Raw genomic sequence first — 27,538 nt, 5'->3', positions numbered from 1 at the left:
CAGATGATCTCACCGTATTCTCTGGGATGCTGTGAGATGTCTGTAAGCTTGGAAAAGGAGAGGTGTGATGGGCAAGAGCTGGATGGACAATGAGCTGGTGATGGGAGCACAGCAACATGCTAATTTTGGACAGCCTTTTGAAAAGGGGGTCAGAATTTGAAATCAGACATCAAATCTGATTCTTCGGATTTGAAGAATCTTAAATTCTGTGGGGTAGAAGGCAGGGAAATACTTTTTTCCCAGATGAGTTAGCTCTGTATAGGCTACAGGAATGGAAAGCATCAGGTGAAGAAGTGACCAGATGCTCAACAGGCATCTTGAAGGTTGTTTTTCTGAATGGACTTCTGAAGAGAAAGCAGAGGACCAAAATTCTCTGCTCCCGATTTGTAGATTTTGGTTGGTAGTTCAAATTGGTAATTTAAAAGTATTGCTTTGTACCTTTCTTAATGACTACCCTAAACTCAGTCTATCCAAATATTTTTTTCAGGCAGCATGAAGAATTTGTCATGCTTTCTGTTACCAAAAGCAGAACTTGAAAGAATCCTGCATCATACCAAGGATATGAATGCTGTGTTAGGGAATTTGGGCATATTAATAAAAACAACATATTACTCTACCACTCTCTCCTCTGAGATTAAACGTGTCAAGCAAATTGCTGAAACAGTAGACGGAAACTTGGCAATTGCGTTTGTGTGGCAATTTGATTCTGTTCTCCTAAAATACCTCTGGAGAGCATCCAACTGTAGCTGTGCTCTGATCCCAAGACTACCCTGCAGATGCCCTGAACATGGACACGTAAGCAGCAAGCCCTGGTGGCCTGACCTGTGTAGTTGCTAGAAAGCTTCAAAATCTGGTTTGCTCTCAGAGGGCTTTCCATTTGGGAAAGGAACTGATACCGTTCCAATTTTAACTCTGGAAGAGGAAGGGAAAATATGAAAGCTTTGAGGAAGCGAGTTTTTGTCTAGACTGTGGAGCCAGGTGGGTGTCTCGTTCTGTCTTGTCAGGCTGCCTTCTTGTTTGGGGCTGTGTCTGAATGGTTGACAAGTGCATTAACTCTGAAAATAAACGCACTTCTGGTGTGGCAAAACCCTCATCTCCCATGACCATCCCCTGCCACAGTTGTTTCAGCAATGCTTTACTGACCCATAAAAATGCACTATCTCCTCTCCTTGTCCTTTCACTGTCATCTTTTGAAAAGCTTTTCTCTGTTTTTGCCTTAAAAACTACTTTTGAAGTGAAAGGTTTCTTTTGTTTCACTGACTACAAAGTGTGCATGATAATTACAGGACAACTGCTGTGTTAGCTGAGATACTGCAGTGTTTCTGCAGGACAAAACCCTGCTCCAGGCAGGAGCAGTTCAACTTCTCTCACTCAAACCCCAGGGGCCAGGGACAAGGAATTTCCTCAGTTTTGTGCTCAGCAGTGGCAGTGGTATCTGTGTGGATACAATTTATTGCACTGTAAGTAACAGTTAATGGCCTTGCATGCCATAAATGCTGTTTCGTGCTGGTGTGTGGTTTTCAGTAGTATGTCAGAGAATTACTTATGCCTTTCAATCTGCATCATTCAAGAAGGCAATATTTTAAAAATGTGATTATGCTATCAAGGGTTTGTGGAGTGAAGGGGAGAGAGGCTTTTGCTGCTCCAAAGATTTCCTGTCTAGAGAATGTAAGTCATAAGCATGGCAACTCTGGGATTCTTTTTTTGCTATTTGGTTTGGTGGTGGTTTTTTTTTGTTTGTTTGTTTGGGTTGTTTTGTTTTGTTTTTTCTTTGAGGAGTCAGGCTTCTTTCCTTCTCCTGCATCTGCATCCTCTTAAAAATGATTAGTTTCGGGGAAAAAGTGCAAGCATACCAAATAACCCATGGAAGTCTTCTGTCATTTGATAACTAATTGCTGCTTTAAGAGTGGAACCTGTCTTGTTTCTTCAGCAGTGTGTCTATTTAGCTGTGCTTTTGCTCCAAAATGAGTCATGTTTCAGTCTCTGTAAACCCCACTGACCTTGACTCTCTTTTAAACCTTTCTTTTATCATTTGTTTGGGTTACTTTCTCTTGGTTGCTGTCAGGGAGATGCTGTGGCGGCTAAAGAGGCTGCTCCTCTTACCTGCTGTATCCCAGCTGCTGCACTGGTTATTTACAAGGATACGACCTGACTTGCACCATAGGTGTTGACCCCATGTTGTGCAAACCCCTGCTGCTTCCAGGGATCTGAATAAAGGATTTTCTTAAGAATTGGATGCTACAGACCCTGTGCTGTTGTCTGTAACACCAGGGGCTTCAGTTTGGGCAGGACCCAGGCCCCCCATTCAGAGCAGTGATGCTGTACAAAGCCTTTGGCTCCTGGAATACCTGAGTTCATTGTTGCTCATAGACATGTTTCTCTCAGGAGAACTACTCAACTGTGACACATACTTACCTGGTCAATATTTACTGTCCCAGTTAATACTGGGACAGTAGTGGGGAGTAGTTAAAGATGGGAAAGTTCATCAGCCAGTGGCAGTCTGGTTTCCTGAGCATCAATACCATTAGATTTGAGTTCAAAGGCACTGTGTGGGCAGCAACTGGCCTCTCAGACCTTGGTATCTCCTGGCTGTAAACCCATCCACCTTGTCCCAGGTCGTGTTGGAGATGGCAGTAGCTATTTTAGGGCAGTTCTGGAGGTATTGGGTGGGAAAAGATGGCGATTTGGGTGCTGGAAAAAAGTTATAGAAAAGCATCTGAAGGTGGGGGTATTATTGCATAAGTGTTAAGTGATATCCTGGATACAACTGCTTTGTGGTTTGGGGTTGTTTTTTTTTTCCCCCCCTCCTTTGGAAGTGTGGTTTGTTTGGCATTGAATATCTATCAGGTGATTTTAGCTACTGTGCTTTTAAAATCAACATACTAAACCCCCTTGGAGCTGTGAGAATATGTACATATGCAGACTGGTGTTGGTTGAATTCGATTGTCACAAAAACACACCCTTGGAAACCTCATCTGGGATGGTGTTGGCATGTCCCTCACATTTTGCCAGTTTTCAGAAGCTGTCTGGTAGTACTGTGTGGGAAGTGTTACCAGGATAAATCCTGAAATCTTAATTTGGGCTAAACTCCCACTGTTTTCAGTGGGTGGCTTGCTGGCATTAAGGCCAAGTACCCCTCGGCTATTACAGATGACCTTTCTGTCCTTTAAAAGTCAAGGGGACTGAGATTTGATGCCTCTGTTTTGTACTAGAGATCAAACTGCAGGATTGCAGCCCTTAAAGTTTGTACATGTGCTTGAGATTTGTGAACAAGAAGTTGGTTAACCAAAAACATTTCCAGTAACTGTTCTTTAGATTCTCAGTAGTGCTGGTGAAATGCCAGAGATCTGGAAACAGAAATTAGCTGGTGATTTAGAGCAGTGCATGAAGAAGACACTCATTCTGTAGGGGAAACACTGATTTCTGAAAACTCTACTTTTCATAAATGGAGAATATATAACCCCATGTATTTTAAATTTAGAATATTAAATTCTTTCAAAATATCAGCACAAATTTATTGAAATTGTTTGCTCAGGTAGTTGATTTTTATTTTTTTAGGAGTCTGTTTCTAGGAAATACCTGCAACTTTTGTCAGCATACTGCTTTCCAGCAAAATTGAATTGAATGTATTTTAGAGGTCGATAGTCTGAAAGTATGTACCTGAAGTTCCTGACTGTCACCAAGTAATTGAGATCATATGTTGTTCTGGCTTTGCCTGTCTGTGCAAGAAAGAGGGAAGATGTGTTTGTGTTGGCAACACTGAAGAAAATCAGGGAACATCTCAACAGTAAGAAAAGAAAAAGGCCCAAATCCCTTCAGAAAATGTTGCTGTGCACTGTTGCTTGTCTGGTAGAAGGTCTTCCCAGCTGAAGGGCTTCTTTCCTGCACCTCAGTGGAGCATCACCATTAAAGTCTGACTGAGCCCAGCTTGGTGTCAGCCTTGAATGTTATGCAAGGGCAAGCCAAGAGCTTGCTCAGCTGCAGCTGAGGCTCTGAAGCCCACACTGTATTGTTTTTCTTGTCTATATCCCCTTAGGTGGTCACTGTCTATTCTTATTTCAGGCTCAGGAGGACTCTTCTGTCCCATCACTGGGACCCCAAGGGGGAAGAAGGGTTTTCAGATCTTTCCATGCTACCCTTTACCTCTGAGTTCCCCATCAGGACTGTGTACACAGCTCTATTCTTTTTCCTTTTTTTTTTTTTTCCTTCCTGAGAATGTTTCTTGTGCTAACTGAAGTTGCAGAAGCACCTGGAAGGGATTTTTCTCAGGCTGTATGCTCTCTAGCTACCAGAATTGCCTTTCCTTTAAAGAAGTGATTGACTGATAGGAGGAAGGCTGAGCAGACAAGAAGTACTTCAGCTTCCTCCCCCTCTTATGCCTCCAAGATCACAAATGAGGTCTGTGTGAAGTGAGACGAAGCTGGCATCTCCCAAGTACTGGGACTGTACTTCACACACTAAAATTCATAATGAGGGTGTTGTGGTACTGGTCCCAATTCTTCTGCTGATTTTCTGCTCAAGGTTGTCCCAATCACTAAACTGGGGCCTTGGATTCTGGGGAGTAAAAACAATACATGTGCTTCAGACAAGTAGTTTGAATGGTGTGTATCTCTCCTTTAAAGCCTCCCTGTCAGTTTGATTGGCTTGGAATTGCAGGTTGGCAGGAACCTCTGTGTGGATAGTCTGGTCCAGTTCCCCACTTAATGTGGTGGCAGCTGAAACACTCTGCTCAGTGGCATGTTCAGTGAGGTTTTGAGCATGCCCAAGGATGGAAATTCCCATTATTTTTCCTGAGCAGTCTGTGGTTTTCTGCGTTCTGTGATTTTGTGTCCATCTCCCCTCATCCCCACCCAGAAAAGTGGTTTTGTTGTGGGTTTTTTTCTTACATTTCAATAGAATTTTCTGTATTTCAGTTTGTGCCCATTGGCTCTTGTCCTGTTGCTGGATACCACCAAGAGGAGCCCGGTTCCGTCTTTACACCTCCATCAGGTATTTATGCACGTTGATAAGACCCCTCTGAACTTTTTCTTTTGCAGGCTGAAGAGTCCTAGCTCCTTCAGCCTCTCCTTATGTGTCCGATACTCCAGTCTCTTAATTATCTTTGTGGACCTTTGCTAAACTCTCAGCAGTATGTCCATGTCTCTGTTGTACTGGGGAGGGAAGCACTTGTCCCAGCACTCCAGATTTATCTCACCAGCCCTGAGCAGAGGGGAAAGATCCATTCCCTTGACCTGCTGGAAGTTGTTTTTCCTAATGCAGCCCACATGCTGTTGACCTTGTTTGCTCCAAAGGTGGTTTGGAGGCTTATGGTCAGCTTGATGTCCACCAGGAATCTCAGGCCTTTCTCTGCTTCCTTTCTGCTTGTTAGCTCCCAGTCAGTGCTCCTGAGCAGCAGGGCTTTGCATTTTCCTTTGTTGAACTGCAAAGGTTGGTGTTGGCCCATTTCTGCAGCCTGTCCACATCCCTGAGTGGCAGCATGCCTACCTGGTCTGTTAGCTGCCATTTCCAATACTGTATCATGTTCAAGCTTCCTGAAAGTGGACTCTTGCTGTCACCCAAAATCTTTCCTTTATAAAGAATTTAGAGCCCTGGGTGAAGTGTTTAATGAACGAAATCTCTCACCAGTTCTTGAAAGTACATTGTTGTTCACTTGGGAAAGTCAGACAGAGATGAGGCAACTTCACTAGCACTAAGAGACCATTAAATACTGTGCCTTGTAATAAAGGACTTCATTATTAATATTATTATTATTTAGGACTTTAATTCCTTGAATCTCTGATACTTCATGCAATACCAGCTCATGCCCTTTGCTAACACCATAGCAACCTGCTATAAATGTCACTATATAATGTGGCTTGTTAGCTAAAAGTTGGACAAGGAATGCTTTCTAGGGCAGGAAATCTGTGGGGTCAGTAAAAAAGATGCAGTAGAATGATGGAAAAATCCTATTGTTATTTTAGAGTATTGCAAAGTGATTTTTCTTCTCTCCAAAACTGTGCCCTAGAGGAAATAGAGGCATCAGCTGAAATTCTCTCAATGCCTTATCTATATCCCCCTCCACCAAAACCTACATCCTAGGCACAGTCTAAACCTCTGGGCTAACAGATGGTGTTGAGAGGGGGAGGGAAGGGGAACAATTTGCATCTAAATAGCTGAAATAAAAAAGGGTCATGTCTCACAGACCAGCCCCACTCACCTGCTGTTTAAATCCCCCTGAGAAACAGGCAAATGCACTTAGTTTTTTAATGTCTGCATCAGCTGTACTTGCTCTCTGAAGCTTTCTGCCCTGAAAAAGCTGCAATCCTGTGCATTTTGCATCTTGTATGGATTCTGTTCTGCCCCCAGAATGACGAACTTTTAAGGCTTTGGTTCTGTGAATGGAGTTGACAGCTGTGTCACTGCTGTTCAGCCCTCCCATCAGGGTGACTGCTGCTGTTGGTTAATGTAATTAGCACAAGCACTAATGATACAGATAAGGTTCAGAGCAAATATTACCTCTTCTGTCAGCTTGCTGCTCTCATGGCTGCCTGATTCTGCCTTCAGAGGTGCTCTTGCCATATGGTCCTGTGGGCTCCTGACGCAATACTCCATGCTGGGATTGTGTGTGTAGGTGTAACCTTTGGCTCCAGTGACCACCAGGCTGAGCCCAGTGGTGATCCTGACCCTGCAGGACCGTGCCATGGTGTTGGATGGCTGTGCTTAATCCTGCAGGCATACAAAGCCAAGTTGCTCTGGCTTCCTGACTCTGTCCTGTAGGAATTTCTCAGGTCTAAGACCTTGCTGCTTCCTAATGATTTTGTTTTGGAGCGTAAGGGTCATTTGTCCGCCACTGTTACACATTCATGGAGACTACTCTAGGTCTACCCCCGTGTCCTGGCAGAAAGAAGTGTGCTTTTGTCTCTTCAGGCAGACTTTTTCACAGTTTAAGGTTGTGGAAAGCCTGTAATATATAATAATGTAATAAATAATGTGACAATAGTCCAGGTGGTTCAGGAACTTTATTACTTTTGTCTGTTGACAACACCTTCTCTACTTCCCAAGAAGCCAGAGGCCGTGGAAGGTTGAGTTTAGCAGACTGGAAGGCTCAGCAGGATAAGGAGTGGCAAAGATGATGTCTGGGGACCCACCACTGTCTTCTGTGTATTGATCTGGTAGAATAAAATGCCTGCAAAGGAGGAGTTGCAAGACCTTGAATGTCTTCTTTCTTCGGCACAAGCCTGGAGGGAATTGGTGAGGTTAATCTTTGCTAAGCTGCTGGGCCCTCCCTCCCACAAGTGTCTTGGAAGAGGAAATGGTCTCAAGAAGTATCTTCATTTTTTTTCCTCATCTAATTCCCAAGTACATTTCAGTATTGTGGGTAGTAGTGGTTGATGTGCATTAAGGCGACATGAATCTGGGTAACAGCCTTTTTTACATGCCTCTGGGGAACAGGTTTATTTATTTTATTTAATTCCAGTTAATAAAAACAAGATCTGGTGTATGAATGCTTACAGAAATAATTGGGCAATGCACAATACCAAATTAATATAATTTAGAACGGTCTGTGGTACTTTATAACTTTCCACAACTGTTGTTCTTTTTAGTACTTTGTCACTTGAGGATAACTATGATTTATAAATGGTCATATCATGATGCATACTCACTGTCTGGGAGTAAACAAAATAAGTGAGTTAACTTGGGTTATATAATCACATGCACACATAAATGTGTGTGAATATACATGTTTATGTAGCCACACTCTCTTCTGTAGGACACACCTCTGCCCAGCTCCTTCTGCCCCCTTCCCCAGGTCAATGATGCAGGCAGGTAACTGGTTGTGGCAGCTGTTCTGCTGGTCTTTGCTGTGGATGAAATACTTGTTATGCAGCAGGACCCCACAGACCATGTAAAAGCAAATCCAGAAATGAAAGATGATACTGGAAATATTTCTTTTCCCTGTTTTTAGAAACAAAACAATGTAAGTTGTGCAACTGTAACAGAGATGCATGTTACTTTTTGACAAAGGAAGCAAAAGGGAGAAGTATGAGGAATTAGGTGCCCTTTGAGGTGAAGTTTGCAGGTAGTGGGATGAAGACTGAGGAAACTGGATTTCACAGACTCCTAGAATGGCTTGTGTTGGAAGGGACACTAATGATCATCCAGTTTCTATAACCCCTTGCCATGGGGACTGCCCACCATGTGCCAGGTTGCTCAAAGCCCCATCCAACCTGGCCTTGAAGACCTCCAAGGATGTGATATCCACGGCTTATTGGGCAGCCTATTTCAGTGCTTCATCACCCTCAAAGGAAAGAATTTCTTCCTAGTATCTAATTTAAAGCTGCCTTCTGTCTTATGGCCATTCCTCCTTGTCCTGTAACTCCATACCATGGTTCAAAGTCCCTCTCCAGCTCTATGGTAGCCCCTTTACGTACTGGAAGGTGCTCTAAAATCTCTCTGGAGCCTTCCATCCTCCAGGCTGAACAATCCCAGCTCTCTTAGCCTGTCTGCATAACAGAGGTGCTCTGGCCCTCTGAGCATCTTTCTGGTCCCTTCTAGTTTTGCTCCATCAGGTCCACGTCCCTCTGACACTGAGGTCCCCAGAGATGGATACAGCACTCCAGGTGGGATCTCACCAGAGTGGAGCAGAAGTGGAGAATTCCCTTCTTCTACCTGCTGGTCACAGTGACCTGAGATATAGGCTGCTTTTATCTTAACAGATTTTTTTGTTCCTTTTATTAAATGTCTTACCAAGTGGGTGACTGACATTGGAACATTTATTTCTGTATCTTCCCAAGCTCTGTAACTGGAAGAGGAATTTGCTGTACAGAAAGGACCATGCTGGTAGTCTACAGCATTATTTCAATCACTTTCTCTGTGTGGAACTAAAATACTAAATAAAAAGATGCGCTGGATTGGAACCATGCCTAAAGCAATTCTCTACATAATGGGATTATTTTACTGTTTTTTAATTAAAATAGAATTCTAACTAGATTGTTTTGAGCATACATACAGCTCTGGTTTGTTGGTGGTGGTCTAATTGCCTCCTAAATTAAAGACATCAATATTCTAATCTGCCTTCTCCCTTGGGATACTGGCATTAAAAGAGGGTGTGGAATGCTATGTAAATGATTTACAGACATGCAAGATAGAAAGTGGTCCTTAAAGGCATTAACCACAACGTAGGTCTTCCCTTTACCTGCAATGTCTTGACAGAGAGATTGAGATGAATTGTTATTTTTTGGTATGTATTTATTTCTCTGTCCTGACAAGTCTTTCAAATGGTTAGAAAAATAGTCTGAGAAAAATGCCAATAATCTCAACCTTTGAGGAAGAAGCAGTTAATGAATCTCCAGGGAAATAGCTGGAGTACAGATGCTCTGTGTGGAGGAAAACGTTAGGAGCCAGTGGACCAGGAGTTGGAAACAATACATCATCTCAGATCTAAGATGGAAGCTGTCTGCTGACAACACAAGATACTAAAATGACAGCATTATGGGCTTATTTTGGGCTTATTTGCTTAGGACTACTTTTTGAGAGCCCAATTTAAAGTAATGATTTGGGATTTGACTACTTCTATTTAAGATATCTTGGTTAAATTTTGTCAGAAATAAATAATTATATTTTTGCAGATTTTTAATTATCTTTACAAATTGAAATCCTTTGGGGAAGTTTCACCTGTGGGGGATGTAAATTCAAACCGTGCTGTAAGTTTAAAGAATATATATTAGGCTCAAATCCAATTTCTATTTTTAAAGCTAAAAGGGACCTTACAAAATAGCTCGCCACAAGTTTAGATGTCTGTTTTATAATATTTTAATAGAGTAGCAGAGACTGGCAAAACTTTTGTTGATGTAGAATATTTAAGCTCCTCAGATAAAACTAGATGTACATTGAAGACTGTTCACGGGAAAACGAGATTTATTTCCAGCCTGAAGAGCTTTTTGTAAAACGTGTGCGTGTTGGGAGGCTGTGAATCAGCACCTGCAAATACCAGCAGCACAAGAATAATCGGGAATGGAACAAAAAGTTGGATGGGGCCCTGAGCAATCTGATCTGCTGGGAGGAATTGCTGCATATGGCAGAGGTTGATTTTTAAGATCCCTTCCAACTCAAGCTTTTCCTGTGATTCTATGAAAACTTGACCCAAAAGAAACAACTGGAAAAGTGGAAGAAGCAACCTCATACTAACAGAAGAGACCGTTCACTTTAGCTCTGTTGTGGATTGATTTGGAGGATCTCCTTTCCCACAGCAAGTGTGTTTTACTTCACTGAATCCTTCTGCAATGAATACAAGGACAGGAAAGATGGAATTAGTGCAGATTGTGCCACAACATGGGTATGAATTGTTAGTAAAGAGGAAGGCAGCACTTACCTGAGACAAGTGTAAATGGCAAAAAGTGAAGGGGGAAAAATTGGTTTGGGAAGTGCATCTCCATGCATTGCTCCTGAGTGTGCTCAGGGACCAAACCTGGGATTTCTTGAGACCTGTGCAATAGCTGTTTCCAAAACTGACTGCCCTGTTCATATCTTGAGGGTTTTTTAGCAAATAGAACTGTTACTGTAAAGGTGAGAGGTGAAATTATGGTGTGCTAGTTACAGAATTTAAAGTATCATTTTATACTCTCTTGCCTTGGATAGGAAGAGAGGGAGGGAGTGTGGTTAGGTAACCAGAGGTGGGTGCTGGGTTTGTGTGACCAAAACACTGAGAAAGCTCTGGCTTGTGGGTACATACCATATCTCTGTGACAGCGTGCTGTGAACATTCTTGACTCTTAATTGCTGAAATTAGGGGAGGGTGATCAGAAAACTACACCTGGACTTGCTGCATGCTGTGCTTTCCTAATTCTTACGCTGGTGGCCTTAGGAGAAAGTAGCTGTAGGACTTTAGCAAGATGACTTAAAGCAATGGGAAGGAATACTGTACTGAAAAAAAGTCTTAACTCATACATCTTCCTAGAGCATCTGTCTTTGATTGTTGTCTTTATTTTGGTCATCGGTTGAGTCTTAGCTACCACTTACCAAAGGTACCACATTGTCCATAGAGCTACTTGTCTGCCCAGTTGTGACCATAAAAAGATTTTTAGCATTTTAAGTACACAGAGGACAAGCAGCAACCTGACAAAGCAGTCTTGAGATGAATAAAACATGCATACTGGCAATCCATCCATCAGTGAAATCCCAATTCTGCTGAATTTGCAGTTCATATTGTCACTAATTGTATGAGTAGATGCTTGTCCACTGGGAATTGGATGGAAATAAGCTTCAGATGCTGACAGGGCTGTGAATGGGAGTTCAGTCAGTCTCCTCTGGGTTGGGTTTTATGGCTGTAGTGTTGCTGCTACTTGAGAAAGAATGAGTTTTAAATAGGTAGCAGTGAAGATCCATGCTTCCTACTGAAAGCTGCTTAGGTCATTGTTGCAAGAACAGAGGATAAGAAGATCTGTGCCCCAGAGAAACCTTGCTCAAAGATGTTGAGGAAAACCTTGCCTGCTATATCTAGCCTTGCAATTAACTCCTGCTCCTAATTACATAGTGCCTTAAAATGGGCCTGCCACTGTAATAAATGATGTTGTTATAGTTCCTTTTGTTCAGTGGAGTAAAAATAGTTCATTTGGCTCATGGGCTTTATTTAACTGAGTGCTAATGCAGACTTGGTTGTAATATGTTGCAGAAACAGCAGTTCCTTTGTGCCAGTCCTGTAGAGTTTTCTTTTCTGTACTGACATACAGTAAGTATGATTGGAATCTGAGTAAATGATGTGATAAAAGGCTTGATGGTGCTTCCTAAAAACAAACTGCTGCTCATTAAATTAAACGATGATGATCCTTAATGGACTAGTTAGTGCTCTGCAGTGCATTTGGTACAAGCAAGGAAGTCTAGGGACTTGAGATCTTGCCGCTATGGCTCCTCCTGTATGTTCTGGAATCATAAAGCAGGTGGAATAGGGAGTTATGCTAGATAGCATATAATTATAAACACAGAGGTGATGTTCTTACAGCAGAGACTACTGTGACAGTTTAATTGGGGAGAAACCATAAGCCACCTTAGACTTTTTCATTTTAGCTTGTAAGTGAGATGCTCAGAACATTTCATGTATCACAGTTGAAGGAGTAATCATTGCAAACCTGAAGCAGATTTATGTGCAGTTCTCAAATTGCTTGTCTTTATTGATATTAAATTAGCTCTTGTAGTGCTGGGTATGTGGTGGTGCTTGTCTGTAAGTTCAGTTTGTCTACAAAAACCTCTTATTTGATGCAGAGCTTATCCTGTCTGTGGAGAACTATTCATTCTCCCCTCTTTCCTCTGCTTTGATGAACTAAAACTTTTAACAAGCAATGTGAAACCGAACCAATCTTTGTGATTTTATTTAATTGAAAACTACTGCCAGTATGAAAATCCTGGCTAGCAATTAAGGGAATGTGACAGCTTTGCCACTCATTACATAAATACTGTGGAGCACTGGGCTTCCTACTGTCATTAGCTGCAATGAACACAATGGAGCTATACACAGGAGCAAGCACTACTCTGATGATAAATGTTTGCATTTCCAATTAGCACTGAACTATTGTGGCATTTTCCCCTCAGTCTAATTGAGGGTCTTGGATGGTTTCATTCGCTAAGATAATTGGGTTGTCTTCTTGCTCTTTACTTTCCCAGCAGCAAAGGAGTTGAATGAGTTTTGTTTTTAAGAACATTGGTTTCTTCCTTGCAGCTCTCTGTGTCTTAGTGTTTCTTCACCTCAGAGAAAAACCTCAGCTTTTACAGGTTGATGTGAACTTTCATCTTTTTGTGTGTGGCTTTTTGCTAACCACTGCTTTGCAGTGTCCTCTGTGCCTATGGGATGTTGTTGACTTGATCTGACAATGTTCTCATTTTCTTATATGTTTCTTACCCTCACTCCCACTGCTAAATGACAGATGTCTACATTTAAAAAGGTGCAGTTTTTGCAAATGCTAGCATGTATTTAAAGCGTGAAGTGGGAATTATTCCACATTAGGAGATAGCAGGGCTTAATTCTGGGCCCTGTGCTCTATGCCCACCACCTGCATTGCAAACTTTTGAATGGAAGAATGATTAATGATTCGGCTGCTTTCAGTTGCTGCTAATGTGTAGGTAGGATTCTGAGCCAAGTAACTTAGGCAGGAGTAGTGGGGGTGGGTTTAACTGTGTGCATTAATATATTCTCTTTATGCTGCATCCAGTCATTTCCTCTGGACCACAGATTTCCTCCAGGAAACCTGCTTATACGAGCTTTGGATATGCTTTAACATAAGAGGCCTTTATTTTTCCCACTCTGCTCAGCAAGCTCCAACTCGGTGCCTACTTTGACTTGTGTGGCTGAAGCCCTGCCCTCCTGCGAGCGAAAGCGGAACCGGAGCCGAGGCTGCTCTGTGCTGTGCTGGAAAAGGGAGCTTGTCCTGACATCTGCAACAGCCAACTTGCTTGTTCAGGCATGTAGCTGGGGGAGGGGAGACAGCCCTTCAGGAGATGAGGAAACAAGGAGGATGATTTGTGGGCTGAGAGCTTTTAAAAACAATACGCTTCGTTCTTTCTGTTGCAGCTTGCATTTTTTTTTTGTTTTCTCCTTGAATATGGATGCAATTTATTTCTCGTGGGGTGTTCGAAAGTGCTGTTAGAAGTGGGTAAATGCTCGGTCAAAATGAGGAGCCTGCTGCCCAGGGATGGGATCAGGCAGAGCTGAATCCCTGCAGTTCTCCAAGCTTGAGTACTGGAGCACAAGTAAGGGCAGTTCATCCCAGGTTCCAGGTACTTGGGCATGGCTGGCATTGATTGTGAAATGGTCGTTGTTTGACACCGCCATTTATTTGTGCAGCAGCTGAAGCCAAGTCTGAACATGGCAATTTAAGCTGGCATTGCCTCTCTGTGGTTTTGAATTCAAGCCTAATGTGGTGAAAAGGGCTCAACCTGCCTCGGTGCTTCTGAAGCCCTCGGTGTGCCTGGGTCACTGTCTCAGTGGTCATGCATGGGCCCACGCTGTGGAAGCTGGGGAACACTGGGCCTTGATTCTTTGAAACAAAACAGAAAGAAGCTTCCCTAACTAGAATGAAAGGAGAACTCTGTTGCTAGGAATCGAGTGGTTATAATTAGTCTGCTCTTCTTTAGAAGTGTATCTGTGTGGTAGGATAGGTTAGCATGGATATCTGCCCATGGAGGGTTTTTGCAGCTCTCCTGCCTGCTGCAGTTATGTCCATGTCCTCCTGCAAACTCTGGGCTAGGGAATCCCACCTGGCAGTTCTTGCATTTAGCCCAAACTGTTGGGGTTCAATTAAAGACATTTTTTAAAAGGACTGTCCAGACTTTTGGCTTTTAAAATTCCAAGCCGTGGACTTTTCCAGCTTTTCCTGTTGAGTTGTAAGTGGTCAGTCATCCTTTATGTCTGGCACTATGGAAATAATGCTGGCAGTGGAGCAAGACTGCAACTGGTAGTTGGCCATCTGCCATGAGAGTGTCTCCCTTCCCCCTCCCCACACCCACCCACCCGTGCTGTAGCAGTGGATGCGTTCTCTTCTGTGTGCAAACTCATGTTGAGTGATTATTCTTTCATTTAATTGAGCAATTTCATCTGCATCTTGAGGTGTTGGCAGCACCTGCAGGGGTCTAACAGGTAAGGTCTGAAAAGATGTCAGCAAACATTGCTGTTTTGTAATTCTTTATTTGAACTTTCTGCAAACATGTTGTGTAGTTTGTTGGGTGTTTGTTTGATTGTTTGTTTGTTTTTGTTGTAGTTTACATGTAAATGCTGGGTCTGGGCTGGTGCTTTTCTGGTCCTTGGTGTTTTTTGTTTAATTGACACATTTACACAGAGCTCAGATGTGCAGTGAGTGTTTTGGGGAGACAGCTCCATGCTACAGTTTGAGACTATTTTAAATCACCTCTAAATGCGATGATCGGTCTGTCCTCCCTCGGGGTGCGTGTGTTGCAGCTGCCTTTTTTGTGACAGCATGTGTTCCAGGTCCCATCTGCTCTGGGGTGGAGGAAGACACCTCTTGCCTCTTTTTCAGGTGGAATGCGTGGGGTGCCTTTCCTTCAGTGTGAGACTGGAGTTTGAGACTTAGTCCCACGTAAAGTAATAAAAAACGAATGACTGTCTTTTCATCCTGCGTGGAAACCCAGCTGGTAAACTCTGATGTTACTTTTTCTGCTGGGATTTGCATGGAAGCGTGACACACAGGGAGGGAATCTGCTACTTGCAGTGTGTTTGAACAGAGTAGGGCACAGCCTGTGCTCTTTCTCACCAGGGCAGTGTGAGGTGGGGAAGGAGATTTTAACTGTGTGTATGCACAAGCAATTCCTAGCCATGGGGTGCAAGGATGCAGAGATACTGGTGTGGAGGTGAAACACTTGTTCTGATCATGATCAACTCGATTAAAGGTTAAGACTCTCTTTTTTTCATGGGCAAGACACTCTTTCCTCACCTTGCCAACAACAGAATACCAGTGTCTGGGAAAAATGTGGATTTCTTTCTGTTTGTAGGCAGAGAGGAAAGAGCAATTGCTGAGCATCTTCATCTTCCCCGTCTTGTTTAATATAGTTTATTCATCTGTAAGTTGTAGTGAGTAACTTACAGCTACTCTCTTGCCAGACTGCATGAATTATAGATGTCTCTTTTATGAGTTTTCATGTTGATTCCTGCAATTAGTATGCATTGGAGGTAGTTATCTGTATGGCATCTACTGTAGCGTAGGTTTCAGCCTTTCTGACTTTTTAATTGCTTTCTGTTTTAGCAATCAGTCATCTGGCTGTCTTGCTAAGGAATGCAAAGAGAACACAAGCAGCTTGATAGAAACCTAGAGTTCAGCGTGGAGCAGCAGTTTGAAATGATGTGATTAAGTGGAAGGAAAAATGACATACATAGAGGGTCTTTGTTCTCTCTTTTTTTTTCTGTTTGTGTGTGTGCTACGGTAGGATCAGAATGTCCCACCTACTTTTAGGTTCCACTCTGAGGTGAATATCTCAGGAGACTGTGCTTGTACTACAGTTTATGCCTGTAGTTTAGTATAAAGTTCATGATTTGCAAGGCATGTAGATGTGGCACTTGAGAGTGTGATTTAGTGGTTAACACAACGGTGTTTAGTTAATGCTTGGACTTGATCTTAGAGGTCTTTTGAAACCTTAATTATTCTGTGATTTTATTTCATGTTATATCTTTTAAACAAAGATCAGCAGACCTGCATGGATCTTTGCATGTGGGAATGTACTCTGAGCTCTTGGATGCCACTCTTGGCACCTGTGGGTGCTGTCTTCTGTTCAGTACTTCTGCTTCTCCTGTCTTCTGTCTGTATCTTTCTTGTCTGCAGAAGTGTTTTGTAGGTGTAAAAGGAGACTTTGTCAGGTTTACTGTTGGATTCTGTTGAGTCTGGGGCAATGATATGTAGTTAATGGGCTGCAAAAGTTGATGGGAAGGGACAGGGGTGCATTGAAGGCAACCATAACTTGACTACAGCAGTCACAGATTGCAGTATGAAATAAAGCTTTTCATTATTACTCTGTGCTGAAATAACTCAAACTTTCAGTACTCCCAAATGTCTGCAGAAACAATAGTCCTACATTACAACTGTGCCTTCCTAGTGGTGTCTATGGAGTTTGGTTTGAGTGCTGGTATTTTAATATATATAGTAGTTGAGAATAATTGTGGCTGCAGCTAAAATGTATTCCCTCATCTGACTCTGGTTGAAAAGTTCATGTGCTGTTTCATTGCTTCCACTGTTCACTTAATCACACCATGGAAACCTAAGATGGATTTCTCAAGACAGAGTCGTGCTGGTGTGAAGAAGGAAATAACTCAGTGCAGTGATGCTTTGCATTCCTGTTGGGATGAATTGTGCTGAGCAGAGTGACTCATTTCAGTGGCCAAGCACTGATGTTCTGCCGGCTGGAGAAACGATTGCCTGGTGCTCTGAATTTGAACAGCACCTACTTGAGGGGGTTTGGTTAAAGCCTGCTTACATGTGAATTGGCAGGAGATTGTTTTAGGGAGAGGAGAATTTGCACAACCAACTGGGCTGCAGAGATGGCTGTAACCACTTGGCATGGCTCTGGGCTCTCAGTCTGACTTGGGGGTGTAATTCTGTCAGGACAGGGTTTCATCTGCCTACTTTGAAGCCAATAGAAGCTGGAAGTGTAATGATGTTGCATTTGACCTCTGTATTGCAGTGGGAGGATTCATGTAAGTAGGTGTTTGGTTTTTCCCTTTAAATGTATAGTGGCACAAGGCTTTTGGGAACCCTCTAGTGCTGCTATTACAGGAGATAACTTCTGTAGAATGAGTCTCTTAGTTTTGTGGATCAAGGGATTTCTCTCACGCCCCCCATAATCTCCAAACAGCCCATGAAACTCCAAACATAAGACTTTGATGAAGAGAAAGGTCTGTGAGCTTGAGCAATGGAGGGAAAATGAGAGGGTGTACCATAGGATTTGCCTACAGCAAAGGTGCAGTTATCAAATAGGTGTGAAAAAATATTGTTTGTAAAATTATGTAACTTCTCAGCAGTTACTTGCTCTTTCAGGGAATAATGTAAGATAAAGAAGAGCTTGTACTGCCAGTTTCTATCCCTGCGGTGAAACAGTAATTCACTTGTGCACTATTCTTTCTGACTGAGAGATTTTGAAAAACTTTTTATTTTATTGAAGAAACTGAGAGCAGATGTCCCTGGGCTTTTGCACTGGTGGAACTGAGAGGAGGGAGGAAGCTTGACATCCAGAGATTTTTCTTATACTCTTTTTTTTTTGCGGTTTTTCCGTATGTTCTTTTCTTTGCCTCAACACCAGGCCAGCCTCTGCCTGTAATCTAGTCTTTTTTTTCTTCTTCTTCTCACTTCTTTTTCTCCAGCCTGAAGCCACATACTGCTCTATTTTGGTCTCATGTTGCATCCATTCTCCTACTTAGTAAATTTTACTCTATCCTCTGGTTAGTTTTGTGCCTCTGAAAGCAGGTATACTGACCTCTCCGCTCAGTGGGAGAGAGACCCAGAAATGAGTCAGTCTCCATCCCAGCCATGCCTGCAGCTCCAGGAAGTCTGGCTGATGGGGGAATCTTTGGATGCACCTTTATTCAAACCCCCATGCGGGTAAACCAGGGTGTTAGAGCAGCGAATGTGGTGCCACTCCTGGGGAGGTCTGTTTGGCAGGCACAGGGCTGCTAACATTCCTTTTTCTTCTGCTTCCCTGTTTGCAATATATTCCTAGCACCTTCCTGGAAGTTTGCTTTCTCATAGTTAAATGAGATCAAAGCTGAGAATGCATCTCTTATGGGACACTGCTGCTTATGTTTCAAATGGCTTGGTTGTGCCAGTTCAGTTCCAGCCACTGACACTGTGATGTGCAAAGCCCATCACGGAGGACTCGGTATCTTCATGTTGCCCAAGACACATGTGCAGCAGTGGCTGTCAAAATTATCGGCTGGGTTTGAGTTTAGACTTTTTTCCTCCCTTGCTTAGGCAGGGAAAGTATTCGTTTGCACTAACCACTTCAAGGCTGGCACTCCAGCTGTCCCTGGTTCTGTTCTGTTTAACACCCGAGAATGGCATGAGGCTGAAGCGTGAGCGGTGGGACATGCACAGGGCACATGTGAGCACACGCCCAGACAAGTGCACGGATAATTTCCCCTCACCCATCCCAAATGCCAAAGCTGTCCCACCATTAAAATTAATCTCCAAATGCTAGTTTGTCATTTAATATTCCATTGCACAGCTGTATTGGAAGGAAAACGGGGTTAGGGTCAGATCTTTTACAAAATTCCCTGTCTGTGAAGACTTGCCCAAAGCCTTACAGACTGTACAGCACTGCCAACCCTCCCATTTAAGGGCAGCTCTGAAGAAGCTGGGAATCAATCAAGTGGAAGTGAAGGTGGAGGCCAGCCATGGCTTGGCAGGCGACAGGAAAACTCTGCTCTTGGCAAAATCTGGCACATTGCTACTGAGTGACTTCTGTGGGCAGTGTTTGCCTGCCTTAGTTCCCCACAGCAGTGAGGGCAGTGTGCTCTGGGTCCAAGCCTGGCCTGTTACACTGAGGATCACTTGCTTGGCTAAAGAAGGCTTTGGAGGCTGGCTGGGTGCTGTGTGTCCATAGGACTGTGGTGTGGTGCTGGGATCTGTTTGGAGTGTGACTCAGTGTGACACTGAACCCAGCCTATGGAAAGCGACTCCTGGGCAGTCAGCAGTGATCCCAGCTTTGTAGCTAGACTTCTTACTTGCAGAGAGCAAACAGCTTCTGACTTTCTGCCACCCTGTAATTCTCCCTGAGTGAAACACCTTCCCTTACCACCTGTAAAATTGGTAAAGCTGTTGAATTGCTTTTCCCACCCAAACAAGAACTGTTCCCACTCTGGTCTTTATTCAGCAGTTAACTCCCAACTTGCTTTTGAAAGAAAACATAGTGCAGATGAATTCCAGTTTCCAGAAGGATCTTGCTGCAGCCGGGCTTTGCCCAGAGTAATGCTGATCTCATTTGGGTGGAACACGTTAGTTGTTGCAGAATAATCTATTACCCTGTTCCCAAACTTCCGTCTTTAAATCTGCACAGCAGGGCTTATTTACTTATGGATTTAAGTGTATGTTGGGCATCTAGTTTTGTTTTACCTTCCCAACAGAACAAAATGCCATCAACTTCCTGGCAGTTGGAGTTGCTCCTGAAGTGTGCTGTTACTGCAGAAAGGCCAGGGCTGGCTTGTCACGGTCGAGGGCTGTGGCACTGTGTCTGGGATGACGTGGGTACGGCTCAGGGCTTCCTGGCTTCTTCTGCCTCTGAATCCACTCAGCAACTTTTTTGCAAAGAAGCCTGAGTGACTGCATCAAAATTCTGAGTACAGACTTCAGTCTCTGTATCGTGCTGTGCTGGAGACTGATGCAAACCTTTTGACGTAATTTTTAGGAGAACTAACATGGATCTGAGAGCTATTACGAACTCAGCAACTTGTTTCTTCTCTAAGGTATCCTTACTCTTTGCTACCTCATATTTACTTTCTCATCCTGCACTTCTGCTCTGTGGTTCGCTTGAGAATTGTTTGTACGCTGAAACGGGCTTTTCTCAGTGATCAACAACTCAAATGCTTGAACATAGTCTTATTAACAGAAAAAAATTTGGATCTTGAGTAGAATTGGTTGTGCTGACACAAATTTTTATGCTAGGTTTGTGTTGCTGTCATTATCCCTTGAAGTGCTCAAGAAGCCTGTCTGTGGATGTGGCTCTTGGGCATATGGTTAATGGTGAATGCAGCAGTGCTGGGTTAATAGTCAGACTGAGGTTGCAGGTCCATCTGCAAATACCTGCTCGTGATTTACTTGATAGTGTGTGGTTCTAGTCTATACTAAATAAATAATTAAGGCTTCTAACTTGTTTTCTTTTCCAATTCCCAGTAACGGCCTCCCCAGCTGAAGATGTCTAACAATGGAGTCGAAACAGAAGACAAACCACCTGCTCCTCCAATGAGAAATACCAGCACTATGATTGGATCAGGAAGTAAAGATCCTGGGACTTTAAACCATGGCTCAAAACCTCTGCCTCCCAATCCAGAAGAAAAGAAGAGGAAGGATCGATTTTACCGATCTATTTTGCCAGGAGATAAAAGTACAGTATTTTATCTCTTCTAATAAACCTTCTGTCTGGACAGAAGCATAGTCAAGCGCTTGATGCTTAGTGATGGCTGCGGTTTTAGAAAATGCTGTGTTTGTTTCCTGCATATCTGTCTTGGTTGTTTTGGGGTAAAGTCTGTAGATATGTTTTTTCTAATGATTAATCCTGTAACAATTAATCCATCTAACTTTTTAAAATAAGATCACAGAATACTATCATTATTTGGGTTGGAAGGGACCTTAAGGAGCATCTTGTTCTGACTCTCCTGTCAGATAGGCAGGGACATCTTCGACCAGACCAGGTTCCTCACTGCCTCATTCAGGCTGACCTTCAACACCTCCAAGGATGGGGCACCCACAGCTTCTCTGGGCAAACTGTTCTAGTGCCTGTCTACTCTCAGTGAAGAATTTCTTCCTCGTATGTAATCTAAATCTACCCTCTTGTCTTATCACTCCATGTCCTTGTCAAAATCCCTGTGCAGGTCTCTTTTAGAGACCTTTTAGAGACTTCTTTCTTGTAGCTTGTTTTTTCTTTTTTTTTATTTTTAATTTATTTTGCCTTTCCCATAAATTATGAGAGCAGTGGCCTGGAAACTGGGACTAACTCTGGGACTAGCTCTGTTACTTCCCAGCCTGATGTGTCCATAATGTTTTGTGCCAATTACAGGCTGGCCAATAAAGCTGGCATTGGCAATTGGTGGAGAGCAGAGGGAGGACTTTCGCTTGTTTTCTTGTTTTAAACAGCAATAATTTGAGTTATACAAGACTAACGTGCAATCTCCTACTAGACCTGTCATATTTTGCCTCATGGCCATTTACTCTGTTCTAATGTTTGGGTCAGGCATTGTCTACTTGCTTTTAAGAACAATCTGTCACTGAAAATTCTTCCAGATTTCTTGTGAACCGAAGGAGTTTTTTATGTTCAAGGGACTGTAACAGATGGAAAAAGAGATAGGAACTGTGAACTGTACATGCAATTCTAATTTTTAGGATGAGGATATTTTAAAAAAATCTCTCTCTTATGAATCTTTTAAAGGGATGCAAAAAAAGAAAAAAATCCTCCATCCCCTAATATGTGCTGGTTTCTTTTTATATCTGACCTATTTTTTTGGAGTTCCTCTTCGTAATGCATTAGCTTTTTCTGTATTGCAATAGTTTCTAAGCACTGAGTAACTAAAGTCAAGACCAAATATCTTCAATTGCCTGGGCTTCAGGAGGGAGACTGCCTCCTAATTTTTATTAATGAAAAGACTAATTGAAATGATAGCTTCACTAATTTGAATAAACAAGGTGGTGGATCGTTTTCTACAAAATAAATGTGGCATTCATTGTTATTATTCTTATCTGATACTTTTAACAGTTTTGGATTGTTTTACAAATGTGGAGTTTTGAACCTGCAGTCCAGAAACCTGTGAACTCAGTGTTAAAAGTCTACTGAGTCTGGGTTAGAACTTGCCATTATGAGTATGAGTCCTAAAAATGCTGCAGGATTTTTGTGTTGACTTACTTAAGGGAGAGCAGTTTTTACATCTCTAGGATCGACTGTTTCAGAGATCAAAGAAATCACCTGAAACCTGTAAAAGAGTAAAAGAAGTAGAACCTGAAATGCTAGTTTGAATTGGATTATGAAGGAGAAACTATGAACAAGGGGAAAAATGAATGTTTGGGGAAATTTAGCAGACAGACTGTGACTGATCTGAAGCTGCCTGTGTTTACTGAAGATTGGCCAATATGGCAGATGCTTCAAGACATGAGAGATTTTTGTTTAGCCAAGCCCAACAGAGCCTTCTGTTGCAATACACCTGCCCAAAAGAGAATGGTTGCTTCTGTCCTCTAATTCCTACTGAGCAAAAAATTCCTTTAACACTGTCACCTTCGCTTCAAATTGGTTGATTTCCATCTTATGAAAACTTCTAGCCTCATGATGACAGCTAAATTCCTAGTGTGTAATGGTGCTTAAATGCAGCAAAATTCTTCGGTGTTCAGACACTTCTCTTTGGTTTGCGCCTGAAATAGTTTGGGTGTTATTTTCTAGTATGGCTGAACCAAGAGGGAGGTTGGTTTCTATTCAGTTAGAGGAAAGTAATTTTGAGCAAATCTGTGCTACCCCTGTACATGAGCACACCTGTTGTGTAAAGGGCACATGGGGCATAAATCCAGGGCCTTGTGCATGTTTGCATTGAGCTATACCTCTTGACAGGCAGCTCTGGAGGTGACGTGCTCTGCCTGCAAAATTTAGGGTGTAATTTGTAGCCTTGATTTCCTCTGTCCAAGCCTAAACCATAAACCTGGCATTTAAAAAGCCTGTTGGCTTAATAGTGGGTGGGTTCTGCCCAATGGGATGCAGAGCTTGTGTGACTTGTTGCTCTCAGCAGGACTTGTGAATATTTTGAATTTTCCAGGGCTCAGGGGGCTCATCAGTGCCTAACTAAGGGTATCAGTCAGGTTTGACTGGGGTGCATTTATCTCCTTTGAACTTTGCTGAGTTCTGCTGCAGCTTTGAACAGAGGAAAGGTTTTACCCAAAAGGTGACAGTATGCAGCAACCAGGAGTCCTTTCCATGGTAGCACTGGGAGCACCTTTCCACTGGCAGCACTTTACTCCATATTAGCAGTGATGAAGACCTTTCTCACGTCAGTGTGTTTTAGGATGCCCTCACTGCATGGTCAGACATTGAGCTTCACAGCTGCAGCTCAAGTTGCCAGAACATTGTAAGGAAAATTTATGGGAGGCTCTTGTAACAGCATTGAGCATGGAAGGTTGTGAATGAGAAGGTGATGAGGTGTTTGTGGGAATAAAGCCTTTGGTGGTGGTAGGTAGGTCATCTTAAATATGTTATATTATTTCTCTTTTGTATTTTTTTGTAAATTAATATTCTTTGAGTCTTTTTAGCTCATCACAAGGATAATGTAACCACTTTAAGGGGCATTAAGTGTTTAGCAGGATTGGGAGTGCCTTTCTCTTTAGTTCTTTTTCCCTTATATCACCTGCTATGACATAAATATCTGCTCACAAAGGCAATTGCATTATTAATGGTTTAATAATGTTTAGGCTTCTAGGTCTTTCAGACCTGCCTGAATGTAGACACCTAAGACTTCTGGATAACAACTTAATGTCCTTAAGCTTTTCTAGGAATATGTTCAACTCTGCTATGGCAGCTGCCCTGGACCATGTGTGGGTGTTCATTGTCCATGTGGAACTCTTGCACAGTGGTGCTGGTAGAGGTGTCCTCTTCTTCCTCACCTGAGCAATGGGCTTCTGGGCTGAGATGGCACCTCAGTCTTTGGCTTGGAAGAGTGGACTGATCCTGTAGGCAGACCTATGGAATATGGTGGCTCTGTCCCTCGTTTTCCATCCAGTGCTAGTGCGTGCAGCAGCCTCTGTGCTGCAGATGCTCACCATCTGCTAACCAGCAGCTGCTCCTGTCTCTTCCTCATCCCTTCTCAGGGATGGCTCCTCCAGCATTGCTCTTTTCCCCTTGGCAACTCTGTTGCTCCTCTGTAGCTCAGCTTCCCCCATTCTCTTTGTTTGAAAGAGGGATCAAAAACAATCTGTTCCATCTTCGTGTCCCAAATGGAGCATCTGATCCTTTTCTTTCTCCAAAATTACTCTATACCTATACAACTGTAGCTCTGTAATGATACAGAGAACAGAGCCAGAGCTGGCACTGAAGGAAATGGGATTCAGTCCTTTGGGGCCAGCCCTGGACCTCTCTACACAACCAGCCACAGCAGTGTCTTAAAGAATTGCTACACTGAGTGTTAACCTTGCAGGCTTCTCGAATACCTGGGGTTTGGCATTCATGTTGCTAAAAGTGCACTGGGGAGTGTCAGCCACAAAACAAATTCTGTTTGGCTTTGGACGAAAAAGGGGAGCAGCTGGGAAATACAAGTGGCTTGCTCACCTTCTCCTGGCTCCGCTGATTTTATAACTGCAAGCAGCAGTGAAGCTGACTAGAATGTGGTTCTTTCTTAAACTAATCTCAATTTCTTGAATACAATAAATACTAAATGGAAGGTGGAGTCCTTAATACATAATGAATATGGATGAACTTAATCCAGTGCATAATGATAATCTTGTTTGAAGACCTCAGTTTAAAATTTGCAGGGTGCATCTACTTTGATGTATTTCCTTCCCTGTTTCTTTATGACTTCTGGTCCTCATCTACCAGATTCTGCCATCATGCTTATGTCTTCAAAGCTGGTTATTAAAACCATCTTTAGTTCATTTTGTGAGCAGAAGAAATAGAAGTTCTTTTGCTCATAAGATGTTATAGCAGAATCCCATGTTGTATTTTAGTTTCTTCATAAACTTGTGAGGAATAGGATGAAGGAAGAAATTTCTAAGCAACATTTGTAGTTGAAATTGTCCCTGGTTTTGTATGAGAGACAAGTGTATATTTAAAAGTACATAATATTGGGGTTCTTTTTCAAGTTGCCTAAAACAACAAATAAAAAATGTGTTCAAAACTGACTGGCTTCCACTTACTGCCACTGTAGAGCTTTTGACTCTGACCTATGTAAGTTTGAAAGGATATTTTAGGTAAATAGCTCTCATGCTCTTGAGTCTAGATATACTGGTTGATACTTTACATACTGAAAATATCAGTTTCATTCTTTTGTGCTTGTCCTGTGTTACAGGGCTTTTATTTCTGTTGTCCACTCACTGTGGCTGCTCTTAAGTGTGGAAAGAAAGTTTTTAAACTTGCTGTTTGTTTGCTTCAGATTGAAATCCTATGACTAGCAAAGGTTGGGTGGTGGTTGTGTAGGTGAATTAGAAGCTATTGGGGAGTTTTTAATTCTTGATGCATGTATGGATTTTTTTTTTTAATTGTTGTTGTTTTTTGTCTCTTGCAGCCAATAAGAAGAAAGAGAAAGAGCGGCCAGAGATCTCCCTCCCTTCAGACTTTGAACACACGATTCATGTGGGGTTTGATGCAGTCACAGGAGAATTCACAGTAAGTGAATCTGGAGGAAAAGAGAACTGTGTGGTTTAACTCATTGCTAGGAGGAGCCAGGGCCCATTAATCTTTTATGTATTAATGCTGGAAGGGCTATTACCATCATCTAGTTTGATCTCCTTTGAAACACATCTGCAGAGGCTACCCACTAATTTATGCTGAGAGGCTGTCAAACTTGGCACATCCCAGAAGCTCAGGCTGCCAACAAACTTTTGCTTTCCTGGTTTTTGGCTGTTGTGGTCAGCTAAACATGGCGTATACCTCCTCCCTTTCCTTCTCCTCCCCTCCCTTCCTCCTCTAGAGCTGAAATAGGTCTGTAGCATAGTCTGTGTCCCCCAAGTGGAGCTCTGAGAGTTTTCCTTTGGGAGGCACACAGCTGTGTACAGCTACTTAGGACAGAGCATGTATGTGCTGCCCTAAGGCTAAATGTCAGATGCTTTTATGTGTGGTGGGGTGTTTTTGTTTATTGACATGCAAAATACTGTAAAGACAGAGTAGTATTTCATCATTGTCATCATATTTTCATTCTTACTTTGGTTATGAGATAGTATTTCCTAGCAGCAGAAGTTGTTTGTGCACAAGGTGTTTCTAGCTGTCTGTAATATGCTGCTTTTTCAGGGACTTTATTCCCCTATCCTGAATCATGTGTACATGTGTGTTTTGCATGGCAGCCTCTAGACTTGCCCAGGTTACCCCACATGTACTAGTGGGGCATTACCTGAGGAGTGTATCCAGCCATCCTTTAGAACAGGGAGGATAGTTTCATTGCTGGTGAATCCCAATCTCTGCCACTTTGTCCATACAAACTGTTATCCCTGCTGGTGAGAAAAAACACAAGTCTGGCTGTTCTCCAGGTGTGTTTATTTTCTGGTTGAAATTATGTGCCTATAATGAAATTCCAAGCTTCAGATGTGAAGTTAACACCTCTGCTTTCCCAGCTCTGGTTGCAATGGGCACCACACTGCATATCTACCAAAGAACTCCAGTGCTACCAGAAGACCCAAATGAGTTTTGCATGTCCTATAGTCTTCTTCTATAGTCTTTCTTGGGTATATATAAGTATGTGAATACCTGAACATAAAGTATTTTGTGTTTTGGTTTGTTTTCTTGAGGCTTTTCCCAGATTGCAGCAATTGGCTCTTTTCCCTTCTGGTTTTTGTATTTTGGTCTGCAAAGGATGTGGGAATCACCCAGAGACCCAAGAGCAGAGTGACATTTACATGCCCAAGTGTAATTTCTAACACAGGCAGTGGCTAGGGAGGCACATGTTCACCACTTCTTTTTCTTTCCTTCACCTTCTCTTTTTTTTCCTCTCCTCTTCTGTCCTCTTTTCTCCCTATTTCCCTCACAATACTGTGTAACTTCAAAAGCTGGGGCAGAACTGTGACAGTGGGCTTACGTTTTGTGAACCACATTAGGCCAGCTGTATGTTGACAAGGTGCCTCTTCCCACAGGGAATGCCAGAGCAGTGGGCACGTCTGCTGCAGACTTCCAACATCACCAAGTCAGAGCAGAAGAAGAACCCTCAGGCAGTGCTGGATGTGTTGGAGTTTTACAACTCCAAGAAGATCTCCAACAGCCAGAAGTACATGAGTTTCACAGGTACATGGTGATGGTCTCATGTGGCTGCTTTGTCCAGCTCTCCATGGCCAGAGCATGTGGGGTTTCTTTTGTTTAATCAACAAGTAGATCTCTCTTCTAAAGGAAGATGTGAACGAGATTCTCTGGCTGCTCAAGTACCCTTCTTCCTTTAAAATGCCGTTCTGTTAATTTGGATGCCCAGCATAGCTGCAAAAGAGGAGGTCAGTCAACTGGCTGAGCCTCCCAAATACATACTCTTTGTGATGCTCACAGCCAGCATCTGGAAGGCAGATCCCAGACTGCTGGGGCTGAGTTCCCCCTGATGAAAGTCCCTGGAGAAAACAGGCAGCTAAATTTTGCACCAGTTTCAGTTTGCAGGATGGGTGTGGATGTTGCTTTTAGTGTCCTTGGGGTGGGACTCTCTCTGC

General features: G+C 42.8%; 1 protein-coding gene across 4 annotated transcripts in view; it reads left to right on the top strand.

The window, feature by feature from the left end:
• Positions 1–27,538, top strand: part of PAK1 (p21 (RAC1) activated kinase 1) — a 77,429-nt gene that overhangs the window by 22,889 nt on the left and 27,002 nt on the right. For 2 of the 4 annotated variants that reach the window (XM_033053076.2, XM_033053077.1), the window contains exons 2-5: positions 4,914–4,989; positions 20,354–20,564; positions 25,426–25,526; positions 26,984–27,131. In XM_033053076.2, the coding sequence (XP_032908967.1) occupies positions 20,375–20,564; positions 25,426–25,526; positions 26,984–27,131 (439 nt within the window). In that variant the 5' untranslated portion in view covers positions 4,914–4,989; positions 20,354–20,374. Of the gene's footprint in view, positions 1–4,913; positions 4,990–14,155; positions 14,605–20,353; positions 20,565–25,425; positions 25,527–26,983; positions 27,132–27,538 lie in introns of those variants that run through there. The other 2 variants (XM_033053078.2, XM_033053079.2) reach the window with 2 other exon arrangements.

The sequence above is a fragment of the Catharus ustulatus genome, chromosome 2, assembly GCF_009819885.2.
Source record: "Catharus ustulatus isolate bCatUst1 chromosome 2, bCatUst1.pri.v2, whole genome shotgun sequence".
NCBI classification, from domain to species: domain Eukaryota; kingdom Metazoa; phylum Chordata; class Aves; order Passeriformes; family Turdidae; genus Catharus; species Catharus ustulatus.
This window is presented reverse-complemented; position numbering and strand designations above follow the sequence as displayed.